The 26389-nt window shown below is 40.5% G+C and overlaps 1 protein-coding gene across 6 annotated transcripts; it reads left to right on the forward strand.

The window, feature by feature from the left end:
- The first annotated feature begins 2574 nt into the window (after window positions 1-2574).
- On the forward strand, window positions 2575-25959 carry ANKDD1B (ankyrin repeat and death domain containing 1B). 6 transcript variants are annotated; one of them, XM_052700829.1, is made up of 15 exons: window positions 2575-2778; window positions 6399-6502; window positions 8395-8493; window positions 10858-10956; window positions 11049-11153; window positions 12717-12815; window positions 13750-13848; window positions 15142-15240; window positions 16189-16287; window positions 17468-17566; window positions 20258-20356; window positions 21172-21267; window positions 24573-24771; window positions 25101-25232; window positions 25559-25959. In XM_052700829.1, the coding sequence occupies exons 1-15, from the start codon at window positions 2703-2705 to the stop codon at window positions 25615-25617; spliced, it is 1563 nt and encodes a 520-aa protein (XP_052556789.1). In that variant the 5' UTR covers window positions 2575-2702; the 3' UTR covers window positions 25618-25959. The 6 variants fall into 6 exon arrangements, with proteins under 6 accessions (XP_052556789.1, XP_052556790.1, XP_052556792.1 ...); XM_052700831.1 differs by lacking the exon at window positions 2575-2778 and adding an exon at window positions 3200-6289; XM_052700830.1 differs by lacking the exon at window positions 15142-15240 and having other exon boundaries at window positions 2575-3192.
- The last annotated feature ends 430 nt before the right edge of the window (window positions 25960-26389 follow it).

The raw sequence follows: 26389 nt of genomic DNA on the forward strand, positions 1-26389 counted from the left end.
TGTCCATAGCAGGAAGATTGGAACTGGATAGTCTTTAAGGTCGCTTTTAACCCGAGCCATTCTGTGTGAAATAATCTTGAATTCCTTTTCTACCTATGGACAATAGAGAACAGGATGGCATTTCTGTGATCTTAACATTTTTCACTACTTCTGAAGAAAGGGATGCACAAAACATTTATCTGTGAGAAACATGCTTGCCCTCAGTGGAACAATTACGGAGATGTCCCTCTTAAAAACAAGACTTTCTTGAGTTTATCTTGTAAACTCTCAATCCTTAGAAACATAGACTGTAGAGCAGCATTCTCTTATTTAATCTGTTTACTGCTGTTGTAATATCTTTACATACTTTCAGATTTTGGAATACCTTATATGCAGAATGTCTTACAGTGGTTGGATGACCTATTTTTTTATTAGTTGTCTGGCTTGGATATCTCAGTCCTTATTTTTAGAAATGTTCTACTGGGAATAAATAAATACTTTTGTTCATGCCATTTTGTTTTTGAAGTTGCTGAATTTCCATGTTACAATTCTGTAGACAGGAACATCAGCAGCATGGAGTTTGGGCTTGAGTTGCTCTGACGGCAGCTTGATCCGTGCTGGGAGTTATTACAGGTTTATCATGTCCCTGTCTCTCTTACACTGCAGTATGCAGATCCAGTGAAGAGACTGAACTGCTGAAACCATTAGGAACAACCTGCAAGGGAGCCTAAGGAACAGCCTGCAGATGCTGAAGGTTTTTTTACCAGCTGTTTGTCTGGGGATCTTGCTATACATTTTCTTATTTCCATTTTTGTATGTGAGCACCTGTTCAGTTTGAGCATCTACACTTAGTTGTCCTTATTAGTAATCCAAACCAAAGGCAAGCTGCAGCCGGTAGCTGTAGCAATAGAAGATGAGGGAAGGAGAGAGTGTAACTGTAAGGTGCTGAAGTTGCATAGACCAACAGTTCGTGCACCAGGTAACTTGGAAACTGTAGATTCCAAAAACAGAGTGTAATATACAACTTAATAAGAACATAGTAGTTGCTTTCTTGTTTCTAGCGTTTAAAGTCTTAGCATTTAGAGTGAAATTTTTGCTTGTTCTTTATGTACTATTCAACATGTGCTTGTCTTACCTTTTTTCTTCATAATGGTTCCACTTGTTTATGAATTTTTAACTGTACCATTATTTTATTTTAATTAAAAACTACTGTTTCTTGGCTTTTTGTAATTTTTTTTAAACAAAAAGATGCTCAGAGTTTGTTCTGTTCTTAGCTCATGGGCAGAGGAGTTCGTGAGGAGTCTGTGAGGAGTCTGCAAGTAAAAGAAATGTTCCAGTAGTTCCTTGCTCTGCACTTTTTAATGGATTCTGAGTTTTCAGATTCTGCATCAGCCTTTTCTGCAGGTTGCTGGGGCCATTTGAAAGTCGGTACTGTGGGAAGTGGTTAGAGAATGTGGTGAACTTACTATCTGCAGAGTTTGGGTGCATAACGTATTGCTGTACTGGGAACGTTAGTTAAGAGAGCTGAGGGATACGCTGTGAAATGAGATTGTCTGATAGCAATTAGTAAGTGGAACTAACAGCTGTTTACAGACTCTGTCTGAAATCATGATCCTAATAGCTTAAAGATTTCTGCTATAACTTGTGTTTCTTCCTTTGGGACCAGTTGTATGTGCTGAATCTAGTAATCATAAAGTTGTTTGTTGCCTCATTTTGGAAAAAGAGGATTAATGTTGCCAGCTGTGAGGCTGTACTACCTACCCAGTGGGCACACAGAAATAAACCTCCTTCCTCTTAAGAAGTTTCACTGCAATGTTTGACTCACAGGAAGAAACTGAGAGTGTGTGATGGGCTAAATATTTTGAGTCTTTCACATCAAATTTGCCATCAACACATACAGTGTTAATAATCATGGACTGTTCAAGTTACAAAGAAAAAATCACAGTGAAGGAACTCAAGTTGCGTAAGGCTGACTAGTGATAGTTCTGCATTCTTTGAGCTACTTTTCTAATATTAATTTTAAAATAATGCTAGGAATGCCAGCTACTGCTTTTAAAGCAAAATTTGACCCAATCGCTTTGAAAGACAGCAATTTTTATGCCCTATCTCAGGCAGTGACTGTCTGCATGAAATGAAATAATCCGTGCTGTGCTGGTGTAAGTAAACGAAAGTAACTGTGGACCTGGAATTCAAGATTAATGAGAATTTCCTAATTAGACAGATCTCAATATGGCGATCCACTAAAACTGCCATATTGATGTATTGGTTTTGACCGGACTTGGACAAAAAACATGTAAAAATGTTCTCTGAAAACAAACCTAAAGTCCTGTGACTGGATTAATTCCAATGGCCTCTATTACTGTACCACATGCTCCTGTTTCTGTCCAAATTAGGCCGTTTCTGTCTCTCGTGTCCCAAGAGCATGCCGTGCCTGCAGGGGACTCTCCAAACTGGTGATGATCAAAAATGGAATAATTCCAAGAGCAATTTTTCCCAAAGTGGCCTGCAGCTGCTGATAGGGCTGAGTGACGGTGTGCTGCTGCACGCAGCAGTGGAGTGGAGCCCATGGCCTGGCTGGGTGTGTTTAAGTCAACTTCAATCCCTGCGAACCGGTTTTTCAGTGCAGCAAGGAAACACACCCCAGGCAAGCCAAGGGCACCTCCCTCTGCAGGGCTGCATGGGGCCCTTCCTGCAGGTGGGGAGAAGAGGAGCTGACAGCCACAATGAAGGGACTGAGCCACCTGTTTCGTGTCAGGGAGGACACAGCGCACGGAGATGCAGCAGCCAACCACAACAGCTGTGAGTGTGTGGGGAGTAATGCCAGGTCTAGCTTTCACTCAGCAGCCCAGTGTATCCTGTAAGGAAATCTGGAGCTGTGGATGTGAAATCACATTTTGGGGTTTGATGCATCTGTCTTGCAAGAGGCTGGCCTGCCTGGCACTCTGCTTTAAGTGCACTCCTGCAGTTGTCTGAATGGGTTCACTAGGGTTAGCCACATGCTTGAGCTCAGGCACATGGAAAGTTTCATAACCAAGTCACACTTCTGCGCTGGACGGGGCATGTAGCACTCGGAGGAAGTTCTGGTCTCATTGCACACAGTGGTGTGACTCACTCTGATGGCAGACTTGAGACTGCAAACTGGTCTCTCACAGAACAGTCTGCTATGGCGTGGGCTGCAGATAGTGAGAGCAGGTTATTTGTGGAAACTGAACGGTAATTATTAAGCCCGACTGTGAACGTGTCCTGTGATTTCAATGTGATAATCACTGAAATCTGTTCTGGGTCATGCTTCCTGTTTCCAGTCTTGCAAAAAGGGTAGGTGAAGATAAGCAATGAATGAAATATCACTGTTGGATGCTGTAAGCAGTCTTCTCATGACTTCTTTGAAATGGAAAAAGGATTGTTTTATCGTTCTCGTGACTTTACAAACCCTCTGTGCTAGTCATTTTGTTTATGATAACAAACATAAAAATGTCAGTAGGTTATTGAAAGAGAAAATGTTACCATGCCAGTAAGTATAATTAATTTTTAGGAACAGTAGAATGAAAATACTTCAAATCTATTTGTTGATATTTTTGTATTTTCCATAAAATTCCTCAGCCAATTCAGATTTCTATTTTCTCCATGTTCTTTTCAAGGTACTGACAGATTCATATTGTGGATATTACAAAAGAAATTTAGAAATAGGGGAAAATGTAGAAAGACTTAGTGTTTAAACTCCTTATAAACTTTTCTATAAACACTGATTCCACTGGTTCACTTTCTGACTCAGTTTATATCCTTTGTTGTTCTACTACTCATAAATGGATCAAAGCCCCTTACAGTAAAATAAGACTCGAATGTGAAGAAATTAAAATTGAAAGTGTTTCAAAATCTGACTTTCTGTAAGGGGGACTCCCTGTTTTCCAGTCGATAAGGCAGTTCACATTTTCTGCATCATTTTATTTCCTTGTCCTTCTAAAAGAGGAGACAGACTGGGATATTCAGCACATTAAGCTGCAATTACATTACAATTAGACTAAATTCTTCTATGCATTCTGTCCCTATGGAGGAAGTCAGCTGACAAAATTAATATTTTTGGTCAGCTCAAAAGTAAAAGTGAAAATAAAATGTAACTATTTTAATGAAAACTGCAGGGCATTCAGTAAAACTGCTTGGGAGAGTCCAGGGAAATGACCCCTCAGAAAAGACTGAAGGCTGCATAAGGGTGGCAGATGGCTGCTAGTGCTTGAAAATCAAGTGAGGGTAATAGTTCAAGGTCTGCCAAATTCTGGAGGATGCAGATTAAGAAGAAATCTTCCATAAATCTATGGTCTGACAGCTCTTGTAATTTCATGCATGAAAATAAATCATTTTGCAAAAGCTGTAGAAAACCGTGCGTAAAGTGAGCACAGTAGTGCACTTAAACTGCTGCTATTCCTAAATCTCAGATTAGGATGTATTGAGAGGGGCTGTTAAGAAACATCGTGTCTTGAGCAAACAAAAAGACTCATTTTAAAAACATGCATCCAGTTTATGACTTCCAAACAGGAGAGGAGAGATCGCTAATTGATTCTTTGTCAGAGCTAAATCAAAATTCTTCTTACTGCACCAATACAGTAACAGAGCACTGCTTTTTCTTGTTTCCTGAGGGCAGCAAACTGCTAGGATTATTCCTGAATGCCCTGGAAAGCAACAGTGCTCATCTTTGCATCTACATGTTTTACGTCTTCATTGAAATGTTTACCAGCAGCCAGTGGGAATGAATATGGCCAAACTAATTGCAGTTATCTGATGCCCAAAGTCCTGTTTCCATGCTTGCTTTGAACAAGATATCCTGCAACCATTGGTTTACCATAGTTGGAGTCAAAGCAATGGAAATTATTCTTTCTGGCTGTACAGTATAAAAACTATAAGTGAGGCATTTATTCCCATCTATTCCCTTTGGGTCTTCTGTTAGCCACTGCTAGAGGTGGAATATTGGAGCAAAGGGACAAGGCAAAATCTTGTAATAAAATGGTGCTATTCTATATGAAAATTGGCTATTTCTTTTAATACTTGAAATCTAATACTAAGGTCTATAGAAACATTACTATTTAACTGTTCTAGTCCTCTGGTGCATTTTTATTTGTGACTGCTTTCTCATTTTGTAAAAGAAAATCTGTCCTGTGATTACAAGAGAATCTAGGAGGATGCTTCTGTTGTATGAGGAACTTGCATAATGTCATATCATGGGAAAGCTGGAAAGAGTTTTGGAACCATCTAGTTTAATTTCTAGTTGTTTGAACAATACTGCTGTGCTTATTCCACTGAGATTATAATAGTAGATAACGTATAGGATTCAATTAAGTGAATGCCACACCAATTTTCTGTGGTATTTTCTCCAGTCATACAGCCACGAGCTATATCTCATTAGATGTTAATGAATTTAGATGAGAGACCCCTGAGGAACTAATTGCTGATGCAATTTTCTAGTTCATCAGAGAATGCTGCTTTCTTTGTTGGTATCATTAGACAAGTGGCCTTCCAGCTTTCGGGCCAAAACATTCTAGATATCCAAGTGATTAACTTCTTGAGTGTGATCTGCTACTAAATTAAGAATATCTTACTGCATTTGATACCCTCATTTCTCCCAAGTACTGAATTAAAAGTTAAGGCAGAAATGTGCTGGTGGAGAAATACTTGTACCTGTAAGTTAGCTTAACTGGTTGTCAGGCTCTGGAATTTTATTTTCCAAATTCATATTAAATATTTTGTTACAGTAGTCCAAATGTATGCTGCATCTACTTTTAGTCAACCAAATAGATGTTCTATTTTTTCATTAAGGCATTAAAGCCAGGTCCTGGCTTAATAGTAAATCCCTCATTGTGATCAGATTTTGAGTTTAAGTTCAACCTTCTTTTTCACCTTCTCTCTCTCTCTCTTTTTTTTTTTTCCAATCCTCTGAATGAACCACTTGTTCCCAGCTGAGGCAAGTCATTTTGTCACTGCTATACATTTTTACGTATTTTGGTGGTATGCTTTGTTGTAAAATAGTGATTTTTCCAAGAATAGAACCGAAGTGCTGCAGTTCATGATGTTCACTGTTGGGCTTATAAAAGGCCTTGAGACGCATTTAGACGACAGGAACTTCACAAATGAACCTCTTGTTCCTGTGAGCAGAGTAAATAATAATAGCCTGTGATGTAAAAAGCCCACTTCTGTTCGCACTTAAAAGTTGATAAACATCAGCCAGCTACCTCTGGAAGGAAAAAGTGCAGTCCTGAAATGTTTCTATGATGAGAAAAAAAGTGATTCACAGCATGTGTGAAATCAGGACAAGTACCAGAAGGTAAGAATAATATCAATCCCTTGAATTTGGTATGGCTATTCTTTTTGTTATATATATATATATATATATTTTTTTTTTTTTTTTTTGCATGTGCCATGCCTTTCTACAGTATTGCCAGATGAGAGAGAATTTCAACACGCAGCTAAAACGAACAATTTGGAAACCATGGAAAAGCTGTTTAAGAAGAACCTTAATATAAACGCAGTGGATACTGTGAGTACAGTATGTCAGAAATGTGATGCCTGTGGGGTTGCATAGTGGAAGCCCAGGGTGCTGGTGCTGAACAAGTCCCCTTCTTGGATGTGGTTAAGCAGTGTTCCACATGTCTGGTACGGGCTGAAGAGTTTCACAGAGCGTAACTCTCAGGTCTTTTAATTTAAGGACTTCCAAATAGCGGTCACTGCTCTAATATGGACTGCCTTCCTCTATAATTCCTTCAGTTCTCCATCTTTCGGAGTGGGAAGACTTAACCCCACAGTCACTCTGAGAATGAATTTGTGCTGACTTCACGTGGTGGTGTGAAGCACTATTGCTCAGTGAACCACAGAAGCGTTCTGCCACAGCTTCTGCTTGCAGGTTGAGAACAGAATTCAGATTTGCCGTAAATAGACAAAAATGGATTTCTTACACTGACAGAATCTAAGGACATGATGTTCACAGTGATAAAAATAAAGTGCTGTGCGTTAGAGGTAATTGAACAGCAGTGCAATGGTCTGGGAGTTGTGGAGAACTGGAAGCTCTCTGTAGCTATCTACAAATCCTCTGCCCATGAATGTCCTCACCTCACTAACTCATGGAAGCAGAAATCCTGCTGCCCAAGCTCACAAGCATTTTTCCCCACTGGGGAATTGAGGAGAGTATAGAGCTGCATTCCTAGTTTTCTCTGTGAAAAAGAGAATGGAGACAAAGACTTCTTTGGAGTAAGTTTCTCCAGAAAAATGACAGAGTTCCCATTCACTACATACTTCTGTAAATATTTAGCAGGTGACCAGAGAACCCAGCCACTCCTTTTTGCTTTCTAGAATTCAGGAAATTGAACTAAATACTGTTCCAGTCCAGTACCCTGAATCTTCACTCTTGTTCTCAAGTCTATAGTGTGAGATTTACTAGCAGAGGTGCTCGGCTGTTGTGCATTGACTGATGCTCCTAGTAGGGACTTAGTTTATGCTGGCAAAGCAGTTCTTGGATTTCTGTTGATTTTTTCCACTCATTGTACTTCCAAGCCAAATAAGCAAGTCTGCCAAAAGCCAAGTTCTGCTGATAAAACTATTCCTGTGTAAGAAGCTTTTCCTGGCACAAATCCCACCTGTTTGTCTTTAACTTGTATAGCTGTGGGTGAAGAGCTGAAACAGCTGATCTGCACAGAACAAATCCAAACTGACTTTTAAAATTAATTGGTTAAGTCACATGGAAACTCTAAGTGAATTACGTTAAACCCAATTATGGTCACTGTAATTAAAGGGAAATTCTTTCCACTGAGGCTTAATTCATTTTAACCAATCCCTTTTAAGTTCACACTGTCAGTTACTGCAATGAAAAATTGTTTCTGATAAACCTTGCACTATTAAAAATTACTCTGTTTGCAAGGTGGGAGACTTTATTTGCATAAGTAATGTCTCATTCTGTGAAGGTGACTCAGTACTGACAGAGGGAGGAATTCTCTCATGTGTTGCAGGCATACAGAATAAAGCAAGGAAAATATGAAAAGTGGAGATAATTGTGTAAATCCAGACCTCAAATCTTCATATTGAATTGTGTAACAAAGATGTTTCAGGCATTGCATATATCTCCTCCAGGTGGTGTGCGATTACTTAGACCCAGTCTGACAGTGCATTTCAGAGAAGGGGTCGTGTTGCCATATACAGTAACTTCAGTAAATAAACCGTTCTGGTTCTCTATGAAATTTTTATGATCAATGTGTAAATGATCTCCAAAGGAACAAAAATACCAAGACCAATGTAGACCTAGCTGCAGGGGGAGCTATGCAAATGTATATGTATAATAACCACTATAGTTATTTATAATCAAATAATTCAGAAATCCTGGTGTTTGCAATAAAAAGAACTTCATTACGGATCTGATAGCCAAAGCTTTGCTTATTGCAGTTGAAGCGCACTGCACTGCATTTTGCTGTTGCAGGAAGTCACACGTCTGCGGTGGATTTTCTGCTCCATCACAAAGCTAGAGTTGATATGGCAGATCAGGTAAGTTCCCCTGTATCTGTGGCAGCTTCATATTCAATCACACTTGTATAGGATTAATTTAATAGCCATCTGTATATTAAAACAAACTCTGAAAATAAAAATTAGATCTGGGTATTAGTGGGATTCCAGAGAATGACTGCTTGCATCTCCTTCCTCCATTCTTTTGTGAGTGAGCAGCTTAATGCACAACTGTCAGCTATTCTGCATCCTCCAGGACTTGAAGAGCTGTGCAGTGTATGGTTCAGTTTTCCTTGGGCCCGACAGGGATTCATAGTGCAGGTTTTGATTCAGATGTTAAAATCAAATGTATGATACGTTATTAATGATCAGACTGTGCAAGCTAGGAGTTTTCCAGTGAGCTGTAATTTGTTTCCAGAGAACTTATTTGTTCAGTTATTTACTTACCTATCTTTGTATTTCATCCTGAATAATGAAAATCAGATTAGTCATTCACCATTTTTTTTCCTGCTTTGCCTCTCTCTCCTTACCCTGCATATGCTGCAGTGTTTACACTGTGAGAAAGAAAAATTCCAGGCTGGACGAGTGGGCAGAAGGGAGAAAGTTTTCTTGTTACTCTGTGTTGGAATGGAAACAAGATATGAGAAACAAGATGTGAGAGACTGTGCCAGCATCTCGTTTTGGCATTTGTTCTGCTGAACAGGAAAGCTGCCTACTGTCTGTCTCTGTTCCAGTAGCTCAGGTTCATGGCCTTGTGCTGCCCAGCCCGCAAATACTCACATACAGAATGAAGGCACTGCTTCTCTGTGGAAAACTCTTTTTCAGTGACCCTCTCCTGTGTTTGCTGAGGCAGTAAGATGCTGCAAAGTGTAATTATAGGCCTTTTACTGGTGGGATGCATTGAAGCCAGTTAAGACAATATGTATTTTATTTGACAGTGATTCATGAACTCTTTGGCAACCAATTTGATATTGCAGTGGGTACACATTAGAGTGAACACACTGTGACTTTAGTTCTTACTCTATTTTAGTTTCTGACTTCTTTTTATGCTACTGCAGGATTGTAAACATTCTTAACATAACACAAAAAGCAAGCTGATAAAAAACACCCAGTGGTGGTTTTACCGGCATTCTCTTCCACCAACGGTACTTGTTTTGCTATCCAGCTACTCAGCCTGGCCTCTGACTTGGAATTTCTGAAGGCCAGCCCTGCTGGTGCAGGCTGAAGCAAAGAAGGCATTCACTGCCTCAGCCTTTCACCGTTCTCTGTCGCAATTCAGCAAAACTCCCATTTCCTTAGTCTTCCTTTTGTCATTGAGGTACTTCTGGAAAATCTTTTTGTTGCCCTTGGCATTCCTGGCCAGATTCAATTCCAATTAAATACACAAGTGTGTTTAGCCAAAGCAAGATTCATGACTGCAACCTTTTTTTTTTCTACAGTAGTCTTAGATGAGTTAATGTATTTCTGTGTTGTTTTTACATAGTAGATGAAGTGTAGGTATGATGACTCTGACGTTCTACAGGATCTTGGTAGACCTCTTGTAAGACACCTATGGATAAGGCTTGGATTACAGATAGGAGTCAACCTACTGATTCCTCATTTATGGGCGAGAAACTGGGGAAAGATGACAGCTGTGAAAGAATTATTTTGCTCCGTTTTGCCACCTTTACGTTCCTCTGACTATCTAAGGGTTGAGGTGCTTTTAAGCCAGATTTTGAATGTCTTCTGAGTTTTGTGCTTACACCCAGCACATAACAGAACGAGTTGCGATTTATGATGCTGCACCTGGATGCAGAATACACAGAAACAGGAAGAGAAGTGGAAACACTGAAGAGTAGAACTATGACCAAAACAGGAGACAAAGAGGATTCTGGCTTTCTTCTGGCTGAAAGATGCTTCTGTCTTTTTCTTTTGGGTCTAAGATATTAATGACAGGAAGAGCTGTTTGCTTGTTTGATTGGCTGTTTTTCTGAAAGAGGAAAATTCTTAAGAGTAATTTGAAAGAAGAACTAACTGGAAAATCACAGTGACTCATGGAAATGCTCTTCTTATATATTATTACCTGAAATGTCATCTACTGCACCAAGAGCTAACTACTTCAGGTCATTAGTCAGTTTTTGGAGAGAAACTTTTCAGGAATTGCTTCATTTCACAACAGGATTAATCCTTTTGAGGAGATGCCAGATCTTCTGCCAAGGAGAGAGACAGCCTGAACTTTTAGTGTAATTTAAGTGAGGTGAATCCCAATCACACTGTCAGGTGACAGTGCTGATCTTCTAGAGCCCGTGGAGCAAAACCAACTCATACACTATATTAATCAAAAAGATTAAAATAAATCTGACAGAAGGGGTTTTGTTTGGTAATTTCTGCCTTTTTAATTTCTTTTTTTCATTTATTTTTTGAAAGCATGGCCTGACAGTGATCCATCTTGCAGCTTGGACTGGAAATCTGGATATAATGAGGAAATTAGTTAAAGCTGGTGCTGATCAAAAAGCTAAGAATGAGGTGTGTTGATGACAGGTTTCTACCAACTCTAATTATGTTGACGGTGGGTAATGATCAAACCTGCACTTACAGACATGCTTGTGGTTTTTCAGGAAGAAATGAATGCACTGCACTTTGCAGCACAGAACAACAGTGTTAAAATAATTGATTATTTTCTCCAAGATCTTCATCTGACTGACTTGAACAAGCCTGATGGGGTACAGTATGTGCTTTTCTGATTTCTTTGATGTCATGAGGAAACTGCTGTGGGCAAAACAATCTCAACTTTGGCTTTTCAATGAATTTAAATTTATGGCAACTTATATGAAGTTTTCATTACCAGTTTTTCAGTTTTGGGTACTGAGAAATAAATAAGACAAACGGCCAGACAAGCACATAGAGAAAGCACCGTTCCTCCCTGTTTGCTGGTCTCAGCTGAACTCCAGATACCTCTCCTCCCCTGCTCCTTTGCTTTCCTTGCACATGATCTTCAGGCCCACAAGTGAGACAGTGAGATACAGGTTGGAGTGAATCCACAGAATTCTTTTTATTGCTAATTCTGTTTTCTTTTCTTTTCCTCTTTTCTTGTCAAGGGCTACTCCATGGGTTGCATGGCTGCTCTGGGAGCGCACCTCATGCCTGCTATGTCCTCTCCTGTTTTCTCTGGTATCTCCCTATGCACTGTAGCAGTGTCTGCTATTTCTTTTATACCTTGCAGAGGTACCATGATTTCCTCTGATGGGTTCAGTACTAGCACATGGTTTTGTCCCTGAGGAGCTTGCTGGAAGCTGTTGTGATCAGCATGAGGTTGTCACTGAACTCCTCCACACAGCTCATCCCTGCCACCCTCCCACGCTGTGCCCCCTAAACCTGCCAGGGAAGGCAGACATGGGCATCTTTCACTAATGGAGAGCATGAGACCACGTACAGCCATTCTACAGAGCTGCACCAACTCTTCAGCAGTACCAAGGCCTTCATGGTTTGCTATGCTTGTGTTTTTCCTGCCCGTTATCCTGGAATCTCACTTTGAGGACTTACTTAGCTAAGCAGGATATCTTCTCCCCATGTAAGGAAAAAATATTCTCCTGGGTTCTGCCACCAAAAGAGCAAAGCTCCCCCCTCCTCTTCATTGAGCCTTGAATTTTATTGACCAGATTGTACAAAGCCCTGAATTCTGTCTACACGTGGCAAGGCTGACGTTAACAAGAGTTTGTTAAGCAAAACAAACCTCTGCATTTTAGAATCTTAGAATTCTTCTCTATATTGAGGCTATTTCAGAAGTGTCAAACATTTTCATTTGCTTAGATATTTAATACAGGCCACTTTTGCCTAGCATCTGCAATTGGTCTCATCATCTGACCAGTGGCATTATTTTATGTTGGGGTAACTTTCCATAGCTGAGCTGTAAACAGCTGGAAAAGTTTTTGTTAATTTTAACAAAATTCAGAGTAATTTAGAATATTTTGAGCACATTTTATACCTTATTTGCTGCCACTTCTAATCAGTTTTCAAATATTTTCTTCAGAATATGAAAGATGTTTGGTTTTTTTTTACACTACTTAATTTTTGCCTTTAAAAAAAATCTTAACTTTTCATGTTTATACCTGATGTGATATAGAATAGAATAGAGATGATATAGAAATGTTTCGTGTATACACCTACTTTTCTGTCATATATAAATGTTCATGGAGAGCAACACATATATGCCGTATATCTGGTAGCAGGAAGGAGGCTATTTTTCTTTTCCATGACAATGTATTCCTTTCCAAACTGTCTTCTAGAATGGTAGAAAGCCATTTCTTCTGGCAGCAGAAAGAGGCCATGCTGACATGATAAATAATCTAATAGCTCTAAATCTGTTCACGACCGAAAAAGATAAGGTAATGGTTTCCTTATTTGCTTGTGGGATATTACTTTGTTTTGATATAGTTAACTACACAACTAAGCAATGTGAACAAGATGTGCCATGGTGCTGACAGTGATACATATTGGACTGACAACTACCACAACGCTGACGGTTTTTCAGTAATTAAGGAAGGAAATTGGAACTTCTGGCCTTGTTGCTGGGTATCTTTTCCATATGCATCAGTAATTCCTGCAAGGCAAGGCTGATGGAAGAAGAGGGGCAGTCCGGGCTGGAGGTGCTACTCTCTGCACTGGCAGATTAGGTTCTCCTGTTCTTGCTGCTCTGCTCAGCTGCACCACTGCAGAATCCCATGTGACTAACATTAAAGGTCTTGGAACGTTTCAGTAGATAAATAAGCTCTGATGGGGATTTTTCAGAAATGCCCAAATCTGACTGAAATTGCTTTTGACACTACATTTAAAGGTGGCTTGGCTAATTTTCAAAATCTACCTTTAAATTTCCTTACTCCTTACATCGTTATTTGTGGAATGAGCATGTTAGCATTTCTCTGCCTCTGTGACATTGCTAGGGTAAAAACATGGTGTAGTCCCCATCCTTGTAGGATCCAGATCCCAAAGTTTTATTCTGATTCAGTCTTTAAGAGTTAGAAGTGTAGGAGACTTTTTTCTTTCTTTCTCTCTCTTTCTTTTTTCCTTTTTTTTTTTTCCTTCCTGGTAATACACTGCTGTTTTCAGAGCATGAGCAACCATCTGGACCAGAAGGGTCACAATTGCACGCATGAGGAAAGACTCCCTTCAGAGAGTTCTTGCAACATGCTATGGGTCTTCCACCTCCCACTCATAAGTAACAGAGAAGCAGGACAAATGTTGAAGTGCACGCTTAAAGTTCTTAAAACTTTCAGTTTATTCAGAATTTTAAAATATCTCCTTTGACATTTCAATTCCGAGGAGGGAAACACAGCCCTACATCTGGCAGCTAAAAATGGCCACAGTGAAGCTGTAGTGATTCTGCTCAAACACTGGGATGAAGTAAATGACTTCAATCAGGTGAGGACATAAATTAACCAATGAGTTAAAGTTAGAGATTTGAAAAAAACAATTAAAATCAACATTTTAAAGGTATAATTTTTACACTGAATGGACTTCATGAGTTCTGCTTCCCCAGTGTGTTTGTATCCTGTTTCATTGTCTCTGCTCCATTAGATTCAGCCCTACTAACATCTTCCATGTCTCTTGCTCTGTCCTCTGTTCCTCATACGAGTTTCTCTCTCTTTTTTTTATTTTTAATTTGTGTGTGTGTGTGTTGTATGTGTCCTGTTTACAAGTAGAAGGAAATAGTCCAGGAGGAGTAAAAGATATCCACTTCTCAGCAAAAGGCTAAAGGCTTGTGGGCACAATGGCTCCTTTTTATCCAGATAGTTTTTTTTTTCTTTCTCTTTTCTTTTTTTCCTCATCTATGAAGGGCTGAAGCACAGAAATCCTTTTGAAATATGAAGCTCTTATGGTTCCAAGATTTGCCTAATAAAGGTGTTTCTTCCACACACAAAGCTTGTGCTGCTTGGCCAGGGTTAATGGAGCAAATGACTTGCCTCTCCATCTGGAGATCTTCCTTTCTGTGCAGAGCCAAGTCTCTCCCATCCCACCATAAGCTATGTACTCTGACACATTCATGTCTGCCAAAATGATGGTGGCAGGAAAAGATGAGGAGTTGGTAATGCCTCTGTGAATTCTAAAGCACTAGGGAGGTTTTCAGTAAACCTTCATGTGTTGTAGAAGTTCAGAAATGGGGATCAGATCCCTGTGCAGATCATTTACACAGGTATATTCTTTTTTTAGACTAGCCGTGGAGAAGTAAAAGACTTCTCCACAGAGAGATGTGAAATAAACATGTAGCAGAAATGTTTTTATTAAAAGTGCTCCTTGTAGGTAAAGCTTGACTTGAGGATTGGTAAGAAATCACGGCGCTGGACTGACATAAGCTGGCGCTTATGTTATGTGTCAACATGATAGTGATGTTAACTGGTGTTGAGTGGCAGCAATTGATTGCCAGCATCTTTGTTTCTGCGCCTTTAGACTGTAATGTTCTCTGGAAATAAACAGTTATTTGTATTGTACAATTTCTCTACATAGACAGACTTAGTTGTCAGCCATCACTTAGTTGTTCACGTGTTACCATTTTATTGAGGTATTAGTTTTAGAGCACTCAGATTCTATTCTCTTATGGCCATCTTCCCTTTCCTATTGAGCTGGATGACTGATCAAGATAATCTGTTTAGTGTCATAACTTTATAATCACATGGCATAATTTGGGATAGACATTTTTTCTCTCTGTTGATCTAGAATGGAGAAACTCCATTTTACTTGTCTGTTGAAAGAGGTAATGAAAAATGTGCTGAACTCCTACTGGAAGCAGGAAGTAACATTGATGTTTTAACTCACGTATGTATGCAAAATCCCTTCATCACACTGCTGCTGGCACAGCCCAAGCTGTGGGAAGGGCTTTATCTTCTCTCTTCTGTGTGTATTGACAGTCTCTTTGCTTTGATTATTTTTTAGGAAATGGTAAAAACTATAATCAAGTTGGGAATGGAGATTATGTTAATTGAACAAAACTTGTTTAGAAGATGAGGCTCAGACAAAATTCTATGTTTGATAGAATTATGTTTTAAGGCTTTTTTATTTATTGTCAGCCCAATAGTAAAACATGTGGCTAAGAAATTGAACCAAGCCTCAAATCAACTGAAAAGCCTAGTTTTTGGCAGCTTATATTCATGAACTGATGACAAATCTGTTCCCCACATCTGGTTCTTAGACTCATATGTGTTAAATGTCTTCATCTTGTCTTCTGCAAGAGTATGCAGGGATGCTTGTGATTCCACATGAGTGAGAGCTTGTTTATTATAGCAGAATTAAGGGAACATTTTCTTTTTTTTTTTTTTTTTTTTTACTTAAATAGTAACTACTTAAATAGTGATTTTAAATGTGTTAATGTGACTGTAGCTGCTTATTGAAGGACAGACTGAACTGACAGACTGAGAGATGTGTTGTAGTCTGTGCTTCAGCAAAGCTGACAATGCTGAATTATCTGTTAGTCAACAGAGAGTAAAAGGGACCATGGAGTACTGCTTTTTTTTTTCAGCATGCTTGTTGCATTGCACTAACAATGGGAAGTTCCTTCACTATTCATAAAAATATGTTGCTGATGGACTTCTTCCTAATTTTCCATCACTTCGTCAAATGGAAATGTCTTATTTTGAGAGGAAAGAGGTATATAGTAACACAGATATGAGTGAAAGACTTTTCTGGATTGCTATCTGTCTGTAGGATTTTTTTCTTTTTCCCAGAAACAGAAATGTAAATTTTTACTATCTATAACATTTCTTTCAGAACAACAGCAGTGCATTGCAGGCTGCCATTCAGAATGGACATCAATCCTTGGTCACTTTTCTTATTGATAAGAACATTGACCTGGTCCCTAAACCTGAGGTGAGTGTATGACAACATGCAGAGGTAGTTGGCATGTACTGAGGGCTGAGCACTGTGGGAAGATGAGCAAAGCACTCTGCTTGGACTGAGCTGTGGTAATGCAGGCATCTCTATGTGCCACTCACATATGGGTGCCCCCTACGTGGGACAGAGAGTTGACAATTTATGTGATTTTGAACAGAGGTCAAGATATACCTCAGTGTTTTCAGGCTCTGTGTTCAAAGCGTCTGCTGTCAAAATCTCTCTCTCTTAGGAGATTAAAAAGATACTAAAATCTTCATGCTCCTCAGGTATTACAGATTCTGACATCTAAGATTTTCTGTGAAGAAGTTATTTTCTACTTCTGCAGTGCTGGATAAGAACAGGACATAGACTTTGTGACATATCAGCTACGATTGCTTGTATGTTGTATCATGCAGTTGTAATGATTTATTGTAAATACCAGCCTCTATTTCTGCTGGTTGTTTTGTTGGCTTTCTGTAGCTGAAACAACTCATGGAACAGTAACTTGGGTTTTGGAAATATTTTCAGTGCAGCTCTGTGTGAGAGCTTTATTTATTTCTCTCTAGCCCTAAAGAAATGGTTGTGGTTTATAAAAACACTAATAAGCTGGCTTCTGGCACTGGCGTGGAATTACTTTTTAGCTGTATTTAATGAGAAACTGATGAGTCACAGGCTCAACAAGAAGAGTGATCTTGCCAATCTAATGGTTGGATTGTGACTGGTGTTGGAACAGTGCCCCAGTTATTTGCATGAATAATCACTCAAATACAAGAACTTAATTTCTTTCTAGCTTTAATTTGCTTCCTTCAAATATTACAGCAAGTCAGGTTATTATGAAGAATAACTACGGCAGCACTGTGGTACAAGAGTTTATTTCTGGAAAGTAGATTCTGACTACCGTATGCCCAAATCAGAATCATTCCATCTCTGAAGGAACAGAGCAGGGGCAGTGGCACACCCCGGCACGGATGTACAAAGGGGTGCCTTGCTGTAAGCATGGTGCTCTCTGCTGTGACAGCTGTGGTCCCTGATACCCCAAGGTGTGCTGTCTGCTGGATCCCATCACCCCTGCACCCCCGTGGCAAGGGATAGACTCAGGAACAGGAATGTCTTTCTTCTTTGAACGAACCTTTAATGAATGCACTGAGTGTAACAACAACTTGTTTTCTCTCCACAGCAGAAGAATTCCCCTCTGCATTTAGCAGTCATCAGTAATCATCTGCTGATTGTGAAAAAACTCTTGGAAGCGAATCATGACATAAACTTCTTAAATCATGTAAGGAAAATGGGGATTTGTAACTGTTTCACTGCTAAGTGGTGATTATATGAATTTTGCTTGCTTCTTTTCTGCTTGTGAGCTAAAGGTATTTTAAAAAAAAAAACACAAAAAAAGGAAGAGGCAGTTTCCTCATTGTATTTTTGTATGTGTACATACTGTTAGTCACAGGTACGTGCTGTGCTAGGAGTGTTTGCATCAAGCATGGACAGCAGAATGTTAGATACTCCAAAATATTTGGATTAGCTTATTGTCCAAGTGTTATGATTCATGCATAATAAATGACAAAAATGTTTCTAAGTTGAATTCAGAGGTAGGTCGAGTGCAGAGTGGCAATGACCTGAACAATCTTATTTTTCTTCCTGCATCCTCACTATAACTCTGTCAGTGTAGTTTTCTGAAGGTAAACACAGAAATTCACCTCCAGCCGGTTCCTGGTCTCTCTTTACCTCCACTTGTTCATCTGGGAATGAGTAAAGTACACACAAGCTTGATCTGCTAATTCAAGGCAGTTCTAGACTGGTCTAGCGAAGTCATTCTAGATTTGAGAGACTGTCTACCCTTTCTCATTAAGAAATAATGGTATCTAACAGAGGTTACTCCATAGGAAAAAAAATTAGGGTTTTCTAATTAAATTTGGAGTACAGGTTTGTTCCTTTGGACGTACATTGCTGTCTGAGTGTGCTTCATCTGGCTAGGATGGAGCTAAATATCTTTAAAGCAGCCCACAGAGTGCTGTGTTTTGGATCTGCACCCCAAACAGCGTTCATAACACAGTGGTGCTTCAGCTGCTGCTGAGCAGGGCCTGCACAGTGCCAAGCCTTTCTTTGCTCCCTTGGTGCTGTTTATTGCTCAGTTTTGCTTTGCCTCTGGAAGCTATGGGAAGAACAGAGGCCTTGAGCTTAATGTGGTGTTTGGGACCAACTTGGCTGCTGTCCCAGTGCTCCAAAACCATCTCATGGAGAAAATCAGCAATCACACCTTTCATCCTTTTCTCCTCTGACACACGTTTTGAGGAGAGAGGGAAGATCAGCACCTTCCTCTCCTTCCTCCAGCCCTGATGTACGGGCAGGGCAGCACCACAGGTTGGAAAGCATTTGGCTGTGAGTGAGGACTGCTCTGCAATAGCTAAAACATCACTGTGTCACCAAAGGTGATTGTCTTCTGAATCCAAAACAGGACACCATGCCAGCAACTACTAGGTTATTATTATTATTACTATTATTATTATTATTATTATTATTACTACCATGGTGCATTGATGGACAGTCAGCTGAATATGAGCCAGCAGTGTGCCCAGGTGGCCATGAAGGCCAATGGCATCCTGGCTTGTATCAGGAGTAGTGTGGTGAGCAGGACTAGGAAGTAATCCTGCCCCTGTACTTGGCACTGGTGAGGCCTCACCTCAAGTACTGCGTTCAGTTTTGGGCACCTCAGTACAGAAAGGACATTGAGGTGCTGGGTAAGTTTAGGTTGGATATCAGGAAACACTTCTTCACAGAAAGAGTTGTTAAGCACTGGAATAGGCTCCCCAGGGAGACTGGATGTGTTTAAAAACCATTTGGATGTGGTGCTCAGGGACATGATTTAATGGAGGGTTGTAAGAGTTAGGGTAGTATGGTTAGGTCATGGTTGGACTTGATGATCTTTAAGGCCTTTTCCAACCTGAGTGGTTCTATAATTCTGTGATTCTATTAGAAAAATTAACTCAATCCCAGACAAAACCACAGCGGTCATAAAACCTTCAACTTAAAAAGTCACTGTATCATGAGGAACAAGCTGTCCAGCTCCACCAGATTTCCATAAGTGACAGCATACCTTCTTTGCTGCTGCACTGTAGCCATAAGCAGCTGGAATAGTTTCCCGTCAGTGCAAACAGTAAAGAAAAGACAGGAAAGGACAACATTTCTTTGTGAACAGGAAACAGATCACCACGCTGCTGAACTCCCCAAGGCACATGCTCCTGGTTTCTTCATGGAGTTCAATGGAAGGATAAATAAAACAAGTTCAATATGGGTGAATGCATCTGTATGAAATGACAAAACCTTGATTACAGACATGAAGATCAGACTACAAGCTGAATGTTCGTCTAGCTGTATTTTCCACATAAAGGCTTGGCTTTATTTTAAAGCTTTTTGTTTTGTTTTTAATTTTTATTTTATTGTGCTTAGAGGATTATTAGTTCCTTTATGCAGCAGGTGGATTTCTGTTCTGCTTTTCACTCCAAATCACCAGCGTGTGGCAGAGCTGGCTAAGAAAAAAGCCCTGTCGTGAACTGCAGCACCATGTTTGTTTAAAAATCATTGATGTCCAGTTGTCTTTACATGAATTTCAGCAGGAAGAGGTTATTTGAGAGGATAATATGGGTATTGGCACTTGCTTTTAACACTCAACCCAAAACTCTGGTTTTAAGAGGGTAGAGCAAGAGTTCCTTACGCTATGATGCATTAGTGGGGCATGATGGCAGCTTTGTCCTGAGCTGGAGTTCCTGTCTGTTTTTCCTGCAGGTATCCCAGATGCTTCCTTCTTTTTTCTGTCTGAAACAAAACTAGAAGTTACTCAAGAGTTACATTTTCTTTCTGTTTGGTATTTTCTAGTTTTCTTGTGAATCTTCTCTAGATTCAAATTGTGTGCATTTTTCTTCTATGTGGAGTTTGGCTCATTGTATTTATTTGGTGTTTTTAATTGCAGAGGCATGAAACTCCCCTACATTTGGCTGCTGATGTTGGCAATGTGGAGATGGTAGAAGTGCTGCTGAAGGCAGGTTGTGACCTCAAGATCATGGACAGGGTAGAGTACCTTCCTCATGCACGCATGGGTTATGTAGCTTTCCCACAAACGCAGGAAGCACATGTTTCCAGTCATCCTTCATGGAATGAGAGCAGCCACGTGTTCATTCTTACAAAGGAAGCTCACTTTTTGTACTGCTTTACCTGCAACTTGCAGTGATCTGGAATAGCTTTAGCAAAGAAGCTGCTTTTGAGTTCAGATACGATTAAAGTACAACACGGACAAAATCTAGGCTTTCAGTCATTTGAAGAGGAAGTTTCCATGCACAAAACTGTCCTGGAGCAAAGCTTTATGAAACTAATGTTACTTTTTTTTTTTTTTTTTTTGGTAGCTTGGGGCTGTGCTGATGGCACGTGCACCAGCACAAAGGACCAGGGACACCCCATTCTGTTCACGCATCCCAGGGAATGCAGCCCTAAGGAGCTCCTGCTGCCTCTGGTCTCCTCATGTATATTAGGCATTCTGTAGTAACTGGGTAGTTGAAACATTCAATGATTTAATGGCAGAGCCTTCTAATGAAGGGGTTGGCTTCTCTGCAGTCTAACTTTCTGGAATGCCTAGCAAGAACATTGCCTGAGTGTTTGTATCTGAGGTGTCTCCACTTGGTGCAGGCCCACTGAAGAGGACTGATTATGGAGAGAAACGTGGAAAGCATTGAAGTGCCTGTACACCAAAGTGTTGATTGCTGAGGTGGGCTCAGATGGACTGGGATAAAAGCACAAAAAGAATGGGGTTTTGTCAACACAGCTCATGTGTTTCCTCTGTTCTATGCTTGTATATATGAGATGATCCTGATTCACTCTCTCTGCTTTCAGCATGGAAGAACTGCACTTGCCGTGGCTTCAAGGAGCAATTACGCCCTCATTGTAGATATGATCATTAAAGCAGAAAGGCATTATGCCATGGAACAGGTGAGAGACATCACGGAAACACAGAATCATAAAATGGCATGGATTGACAGGGACCTTAAAGGACATCCAGTTCATTTTCCTCCATCATACCCTACATACAGAGAAAAAAGGTGGAGAACATTCTGACCCAAATTAAAACTAGGCCGTCGGCATTAGGCTGCAGTGCTTTGGTGCTTCAAAATCCGTAGCTGATGCATGGAGGAGCTCAGGCATCCGCCTTCCATTTACTAGGAAGAACTCGTCGCTGCAGTGGGAGCTCCCTCTTCTGTTCCTCCTATGTTAATTGCTGAAATGAAAGGGAACAGGAAAGAAGCAGGCAACGTAGGGAAGGGAGGACGGGGGTTATAATGACCTCAGGCTGTCTCCGTTTCTAAATTCCCACAATGTCATATTACTGAGAAACAGGCTTAAAGATGCTCCTCCCTGTGGGGCTGAGAGTCAGCTGCACTGACGTACCAATAACTGCTTTATTCACTGCTTCATTCGCGCTGTCCCCTGGTGCTCTGCAGGAGGCGCATGAGCTGGGAGGGCTGAACGTAGCATCTTTACAGAGCGTTTGCGCTGGGCTGCTGTGCACAGCCGTGCTGGACACCTGCCTTGAAATTCAAACCCATCCCCAATACGTCTTGAAAATTCAGGACTCGTTGCAAAGCAGTCTTAATTGGGACCATTCAGAATTCTGAAAATGTTTATTTTGGTAAGGACAGTCATAGCAGTGAGCTACAAAGCACCTGTTATGCCTATGCACCTGCTAAAAGAGAGGTATGTCATAGGATGACAAATATTAATTTTGGAGGATATTAATACTCCATAAATAATACAGACTTGCTAGTTTTTGTTTGTTTGTTTTGTTTTGTTTTGTTTTGAGCCATAGGTTTACATGAGCTCTCTGAGAATTAATTAAATTTGTAGAGTTTTAATATAATACAATTTAAAATCTCTGAGTTGTCTCAAATACTGCCTGCTGACTGGCCCTGGTGAGGCAGAAAAACATGCCTGTTGTAAGAAGGAAAATGCTAAGACTATTTATTTAAATCTGGGGTGAAAGAACTGGTGACAGGAATGCAGTAGAGCTGTGGATGTAGCTCAAGCTTCTGATCTGATCCCTCACTCCCACGGCTGATGTCTCACAAGTCCGTGACTTGCCCCTTGCCCCTGCTGCCTGGCACTGGGGCTCTACCACTGTGGATGAGGGCCTGTCCCAACAGTGTAGGCAGCCACAGTCCTCCCCGAGCACAGACTCATGGACTGGTGCTCTGTTACAGCCCAGGTGATCCTTAACGCTGCAGGGAACTGTGCTTGTAAATCACAGATCTAGTTTAGTTAAGAGTGACAAACACATCCGTGAGCCATGCTGTGCACACGTGATTTGTCAGTTCAGAGGGGCAGTCAGGTGTATTACTGTTTCTTTTGGCTTAAAGGAAATTTATAAGTGAAGTCACTTGCTGCACCCACCCTTGGTTTTGTTTGCTGACCATCCTGAGTAGGAGATTAGATATTAAAGCAGAAGGGTTTGTGCAAGAGCCCAACAATGCTGGGAAGTAGAAACACAAGTGTTCGACCTCATTACCCACAGCTGAGTGGGGCCTTTGGGAAGCAGCTCAGAGCTTACAGTCATGGAATATGAAATTGTTCTCTTAGTGTTCCAAACCACAGCGTTTCGAATCATTATAGCAGGAATTGCCTTTGTATTACACTGAGCTGACTGGTCATCTGTGACAAAGCATTAGTTAAAAAATGGAATGCCACACTGCTGGGAGAAAGTGCACATGATTCAAAGGCGTGTGAAAGGCTCTCTTGTTCTCTATGCTAGTCCTATCTATGGGCACAACCCATCCCTTCCTTGGTTTCGACCAGATTCCAGGGCTGCTTTTGCTGTCTTATACTGCCACGGCCTGTGCACACAAATGGCAGCAAAGAGCAGCTGTGTTCTGTTTGCTTCTGTTTTTGTTTTGTTTTATTGTTACTTTCTTGTCAAACCTCACAACAGAAACAGGACTGGAGAGTCTGGAGCTATTCTGTGTTGTAAACCTCACTCTGCAAGTGTCTGGAAGCACAAAACACGGTCTGAACCTGAAGAAATTGCATCAAACCCCCATGATGATGATTAGTTATTGAATTGTGACTTCTTTGTTTTGTTTCGCTTTGTTTTAACTGCAAGGCTCTCAGGCTAGAAAATAACCCATTTTCATGAAATTCACCTGGAAGTCATAGAATGGCCTGGGTTGAAAAGGACCACGATGATCATCGAGTTTCAACCCCCCTGCTGTGTGCAGGGTCTCCAACCACCAGACCAGGCTGCCCAGAGACACATCCAGCCTGGCCGTGAATGCCTCCAGGGATGGGGCATCCACAACCTCCTTGGGCAATGTGTTCCCAGTGTTCCCAGAGTGAATCAACACCCTCTGTGTGAAAAACTTCCTCCTAATATCCAACCTAAATCTCTCCTGTCTCAGTTTAAAACCATTCCCCCTTGTCCTAGCACTATTCACCCTTGTAAACAGTTGTTTGCCTCGCCTGTTTACAAGCTCTCTTCAAGTACTGGAAGGCCACAATGAGGTCTCTCCCGAACCTTCTCTTCCCCAAGCTAAACAAGCCCAGTTCCCTCAACCTTGGCTCATTGGAGAGGTGCTCCAGCCCTCTTACTGGCCCTCCTCTGGACCTGCTCCAAGAACTCCACATCCTTCCTGTGCTGAGGGCCCCAGACCTAACTTCAGGGCAAAATGCTTGTGGTTTGGTTGTATTTTTGGTCTGGGTACATTCAGATTCCATGTGTGTTAGTACTCAAACACTGTGGATATATGCTAATGCTAGTGTTTCACGCTGCCAACCAGTGACACGGTAGTGCCTGCTCCAGTCAAACTGAGTGACAAGGCAGAGCAGGAGCAGTCTGGGCAAGTGCTGTGTTGGTGGTGTACATCAAGCAGAATGAGTAAGAGCTGTGGCTGAACCCCAGCCATGTTCAACATGTGGCTTCTAAAGTTGTCAGCCAAGGGACTCAAGTAATTCTTAAGTAATGCTTTTACCTGCTATTGTGCAGTGTGTGTCTGAAGTAATTTTATTTTGCTCTTACTGACATGTAGCAATGAACACAGGAGGTCTTCATTTCTGCCATTTCTAGCATTAACACTGGAATACTGTCATCTGTGCTGAGCACCTTCTCAAGAGCTTACTGCCAGCCAACACTGCCCCTTTATCTGCACCGAGCCTTTCACCTGCTGGTAGTCACGTAAGGCTGTGCAGGACACAGTGTTCACTAAGTTCTCACCTTCATCACAAAAAATGTCATTTGCTGTCGTTGTTAGGCACACCTAGGTCATGGTGACGGTTGGTCAGACTCTGATTTGTCCTTCAAACAAGATCACAGTACACGCACCAAGCAACTCCGTTCCTCCCTGTGGAATCTGGCGTACAATCATTTAAAACCCCAGGAATGGAAAATACTGGCCCTGTTCTGGAAGTTCACAGATGAGCAGATTAAAGCTATTGAGGAACAATGGACAGGTAACAGCAGTCTGGGATGGACAGGCTTAAGTTATACAAACCGTGTCAAAGCATGAAGCTATTTTAAGATCTATTCATACTGGATTTATTTATTAAGCCTTAGGATATTTATTAATTATCATTATATTTATTATTTATTATATATTATTATATATACTATATTTATTATTATTAACCTTTACTTCTCAGTCTTCATTTCGCTTCTAGATGGGGGAGGAAGTGAGAATGAATGAGCAGGTTTTAAAAGTCTCTTGGATGTGCAGAAGTGTAAAAGCACAAAACAGCACTTTTCCAGCAAGTCAAACAGACTTGATTTGTGTATTCCATAGGGAAGAAAAGTTATAAAGAACACGGCCACAGAATGCTGCTGATCTGGTTACATGGTACTTTGTTGGCCCATCAGAATCCTGTCAAGCATATATTCAAAGACTTGGTGGAAGCAGGATTTCAGCATTTAGCTGGTAAGTTTTTTTGTGGCATAGAGAGCATTTACCCAAGTGCCACGTGCTGCTGAGCTCCCAGCCTGTGCTGGGAAGTTGTGACTGTGGTAGAGGGGGAGGACACTCCTCTCTGGGAATCTGCCCTTGCAAGGGGCTGGAGCTGGTCAAGGAAGAGAGTTTAAGCAAGACAAGTTTTCTGAAGGAAGAGAGAAATACACACACTTTGCTCCCTTCCTTTGTCTTACAAACACCATCAAAATGTGATCGCCCACTCCTTCATTGAGATAAGTGCTGGCCATGTAAAATCTGTGCATGTCAAGCAAACATTTTCTCATCTTTCTTTATAGAGAAGATCAGAACTGAAAGTAGCACTGACATGGAGTCCAGAAAATGTGAAATTTCATGAGTTCATTGATAAATGGCATATGTGATGGAATTACATGCCAGCTGGAGAGACTTTCATATACAAATATCTTCTCTAGAAATGAAAATGTATTTTGAAGCTGCAAGCTAGAAGAACTTGCTCTCCTGAAATACCGGTTATTCTTTGCAATACAATGATCTAAAGTGAATGCCTAGATGGTAATTTAGGACTATATTGTCAAGCAAGAGCCACCCTATAATTTCTGCGCCTGCCTTAACATCGTGTAGTAATTCTTTATCAGAACTCCCCACTAAAGCTACATTGTGTTTGACCTAAAATGTAAATGAGACATTTTCTTGTTGAAATAAATTTAATAAGTGAAAATTGGGTGTATAAATCAACACTTCCCAAAATAGGTTGGCATCTCACCTCATTTGGAATTCAGGTTTTTATAGTCTTGTTAGGATTACAGTTTTCCTATCTGAGACTTTCTTGCCTCTTCAGCATTTGATTCATATAGTAAAAATATACAAAAATAGCATCTAAAACCATCTGCAACTAGCTACAGAATTTTGTCATGGCATAACCTTGTTTACACACTCAAAAAAGAATATTTGTTAATTTAATACTTTACATATATATTTTTAAACATTTTTAAACCTTGTTTATTCCTTGAACTATATTTGGTGTTTCTTGGATAACGTTTACAAGTTTTCTGACTAGTGAATGCATTTCACATCTGAAAAATGATGTACAATGTCTGTCTTCATACTCCTATGTGTAACACAACAGCAGTTTTATCATATAATGGAAG

Source organism: Tympanuchus pallidicinctus, unplaced genomic scaffold, assembly GCF_026119805.1.
Source record: "Tympanuchus pallidicinctus isolate F22 unplaced genomic scaffold, pur_lepc_1.0 scaffold4, whole genome shotgun sequence".
NCBI classification, from domain to species: Eukaryota; Metazoa; Chordata; class Aves; order Galliformes; family Phasianidae; genus Tympanuchus; species Tympanuchus pallidicinctus.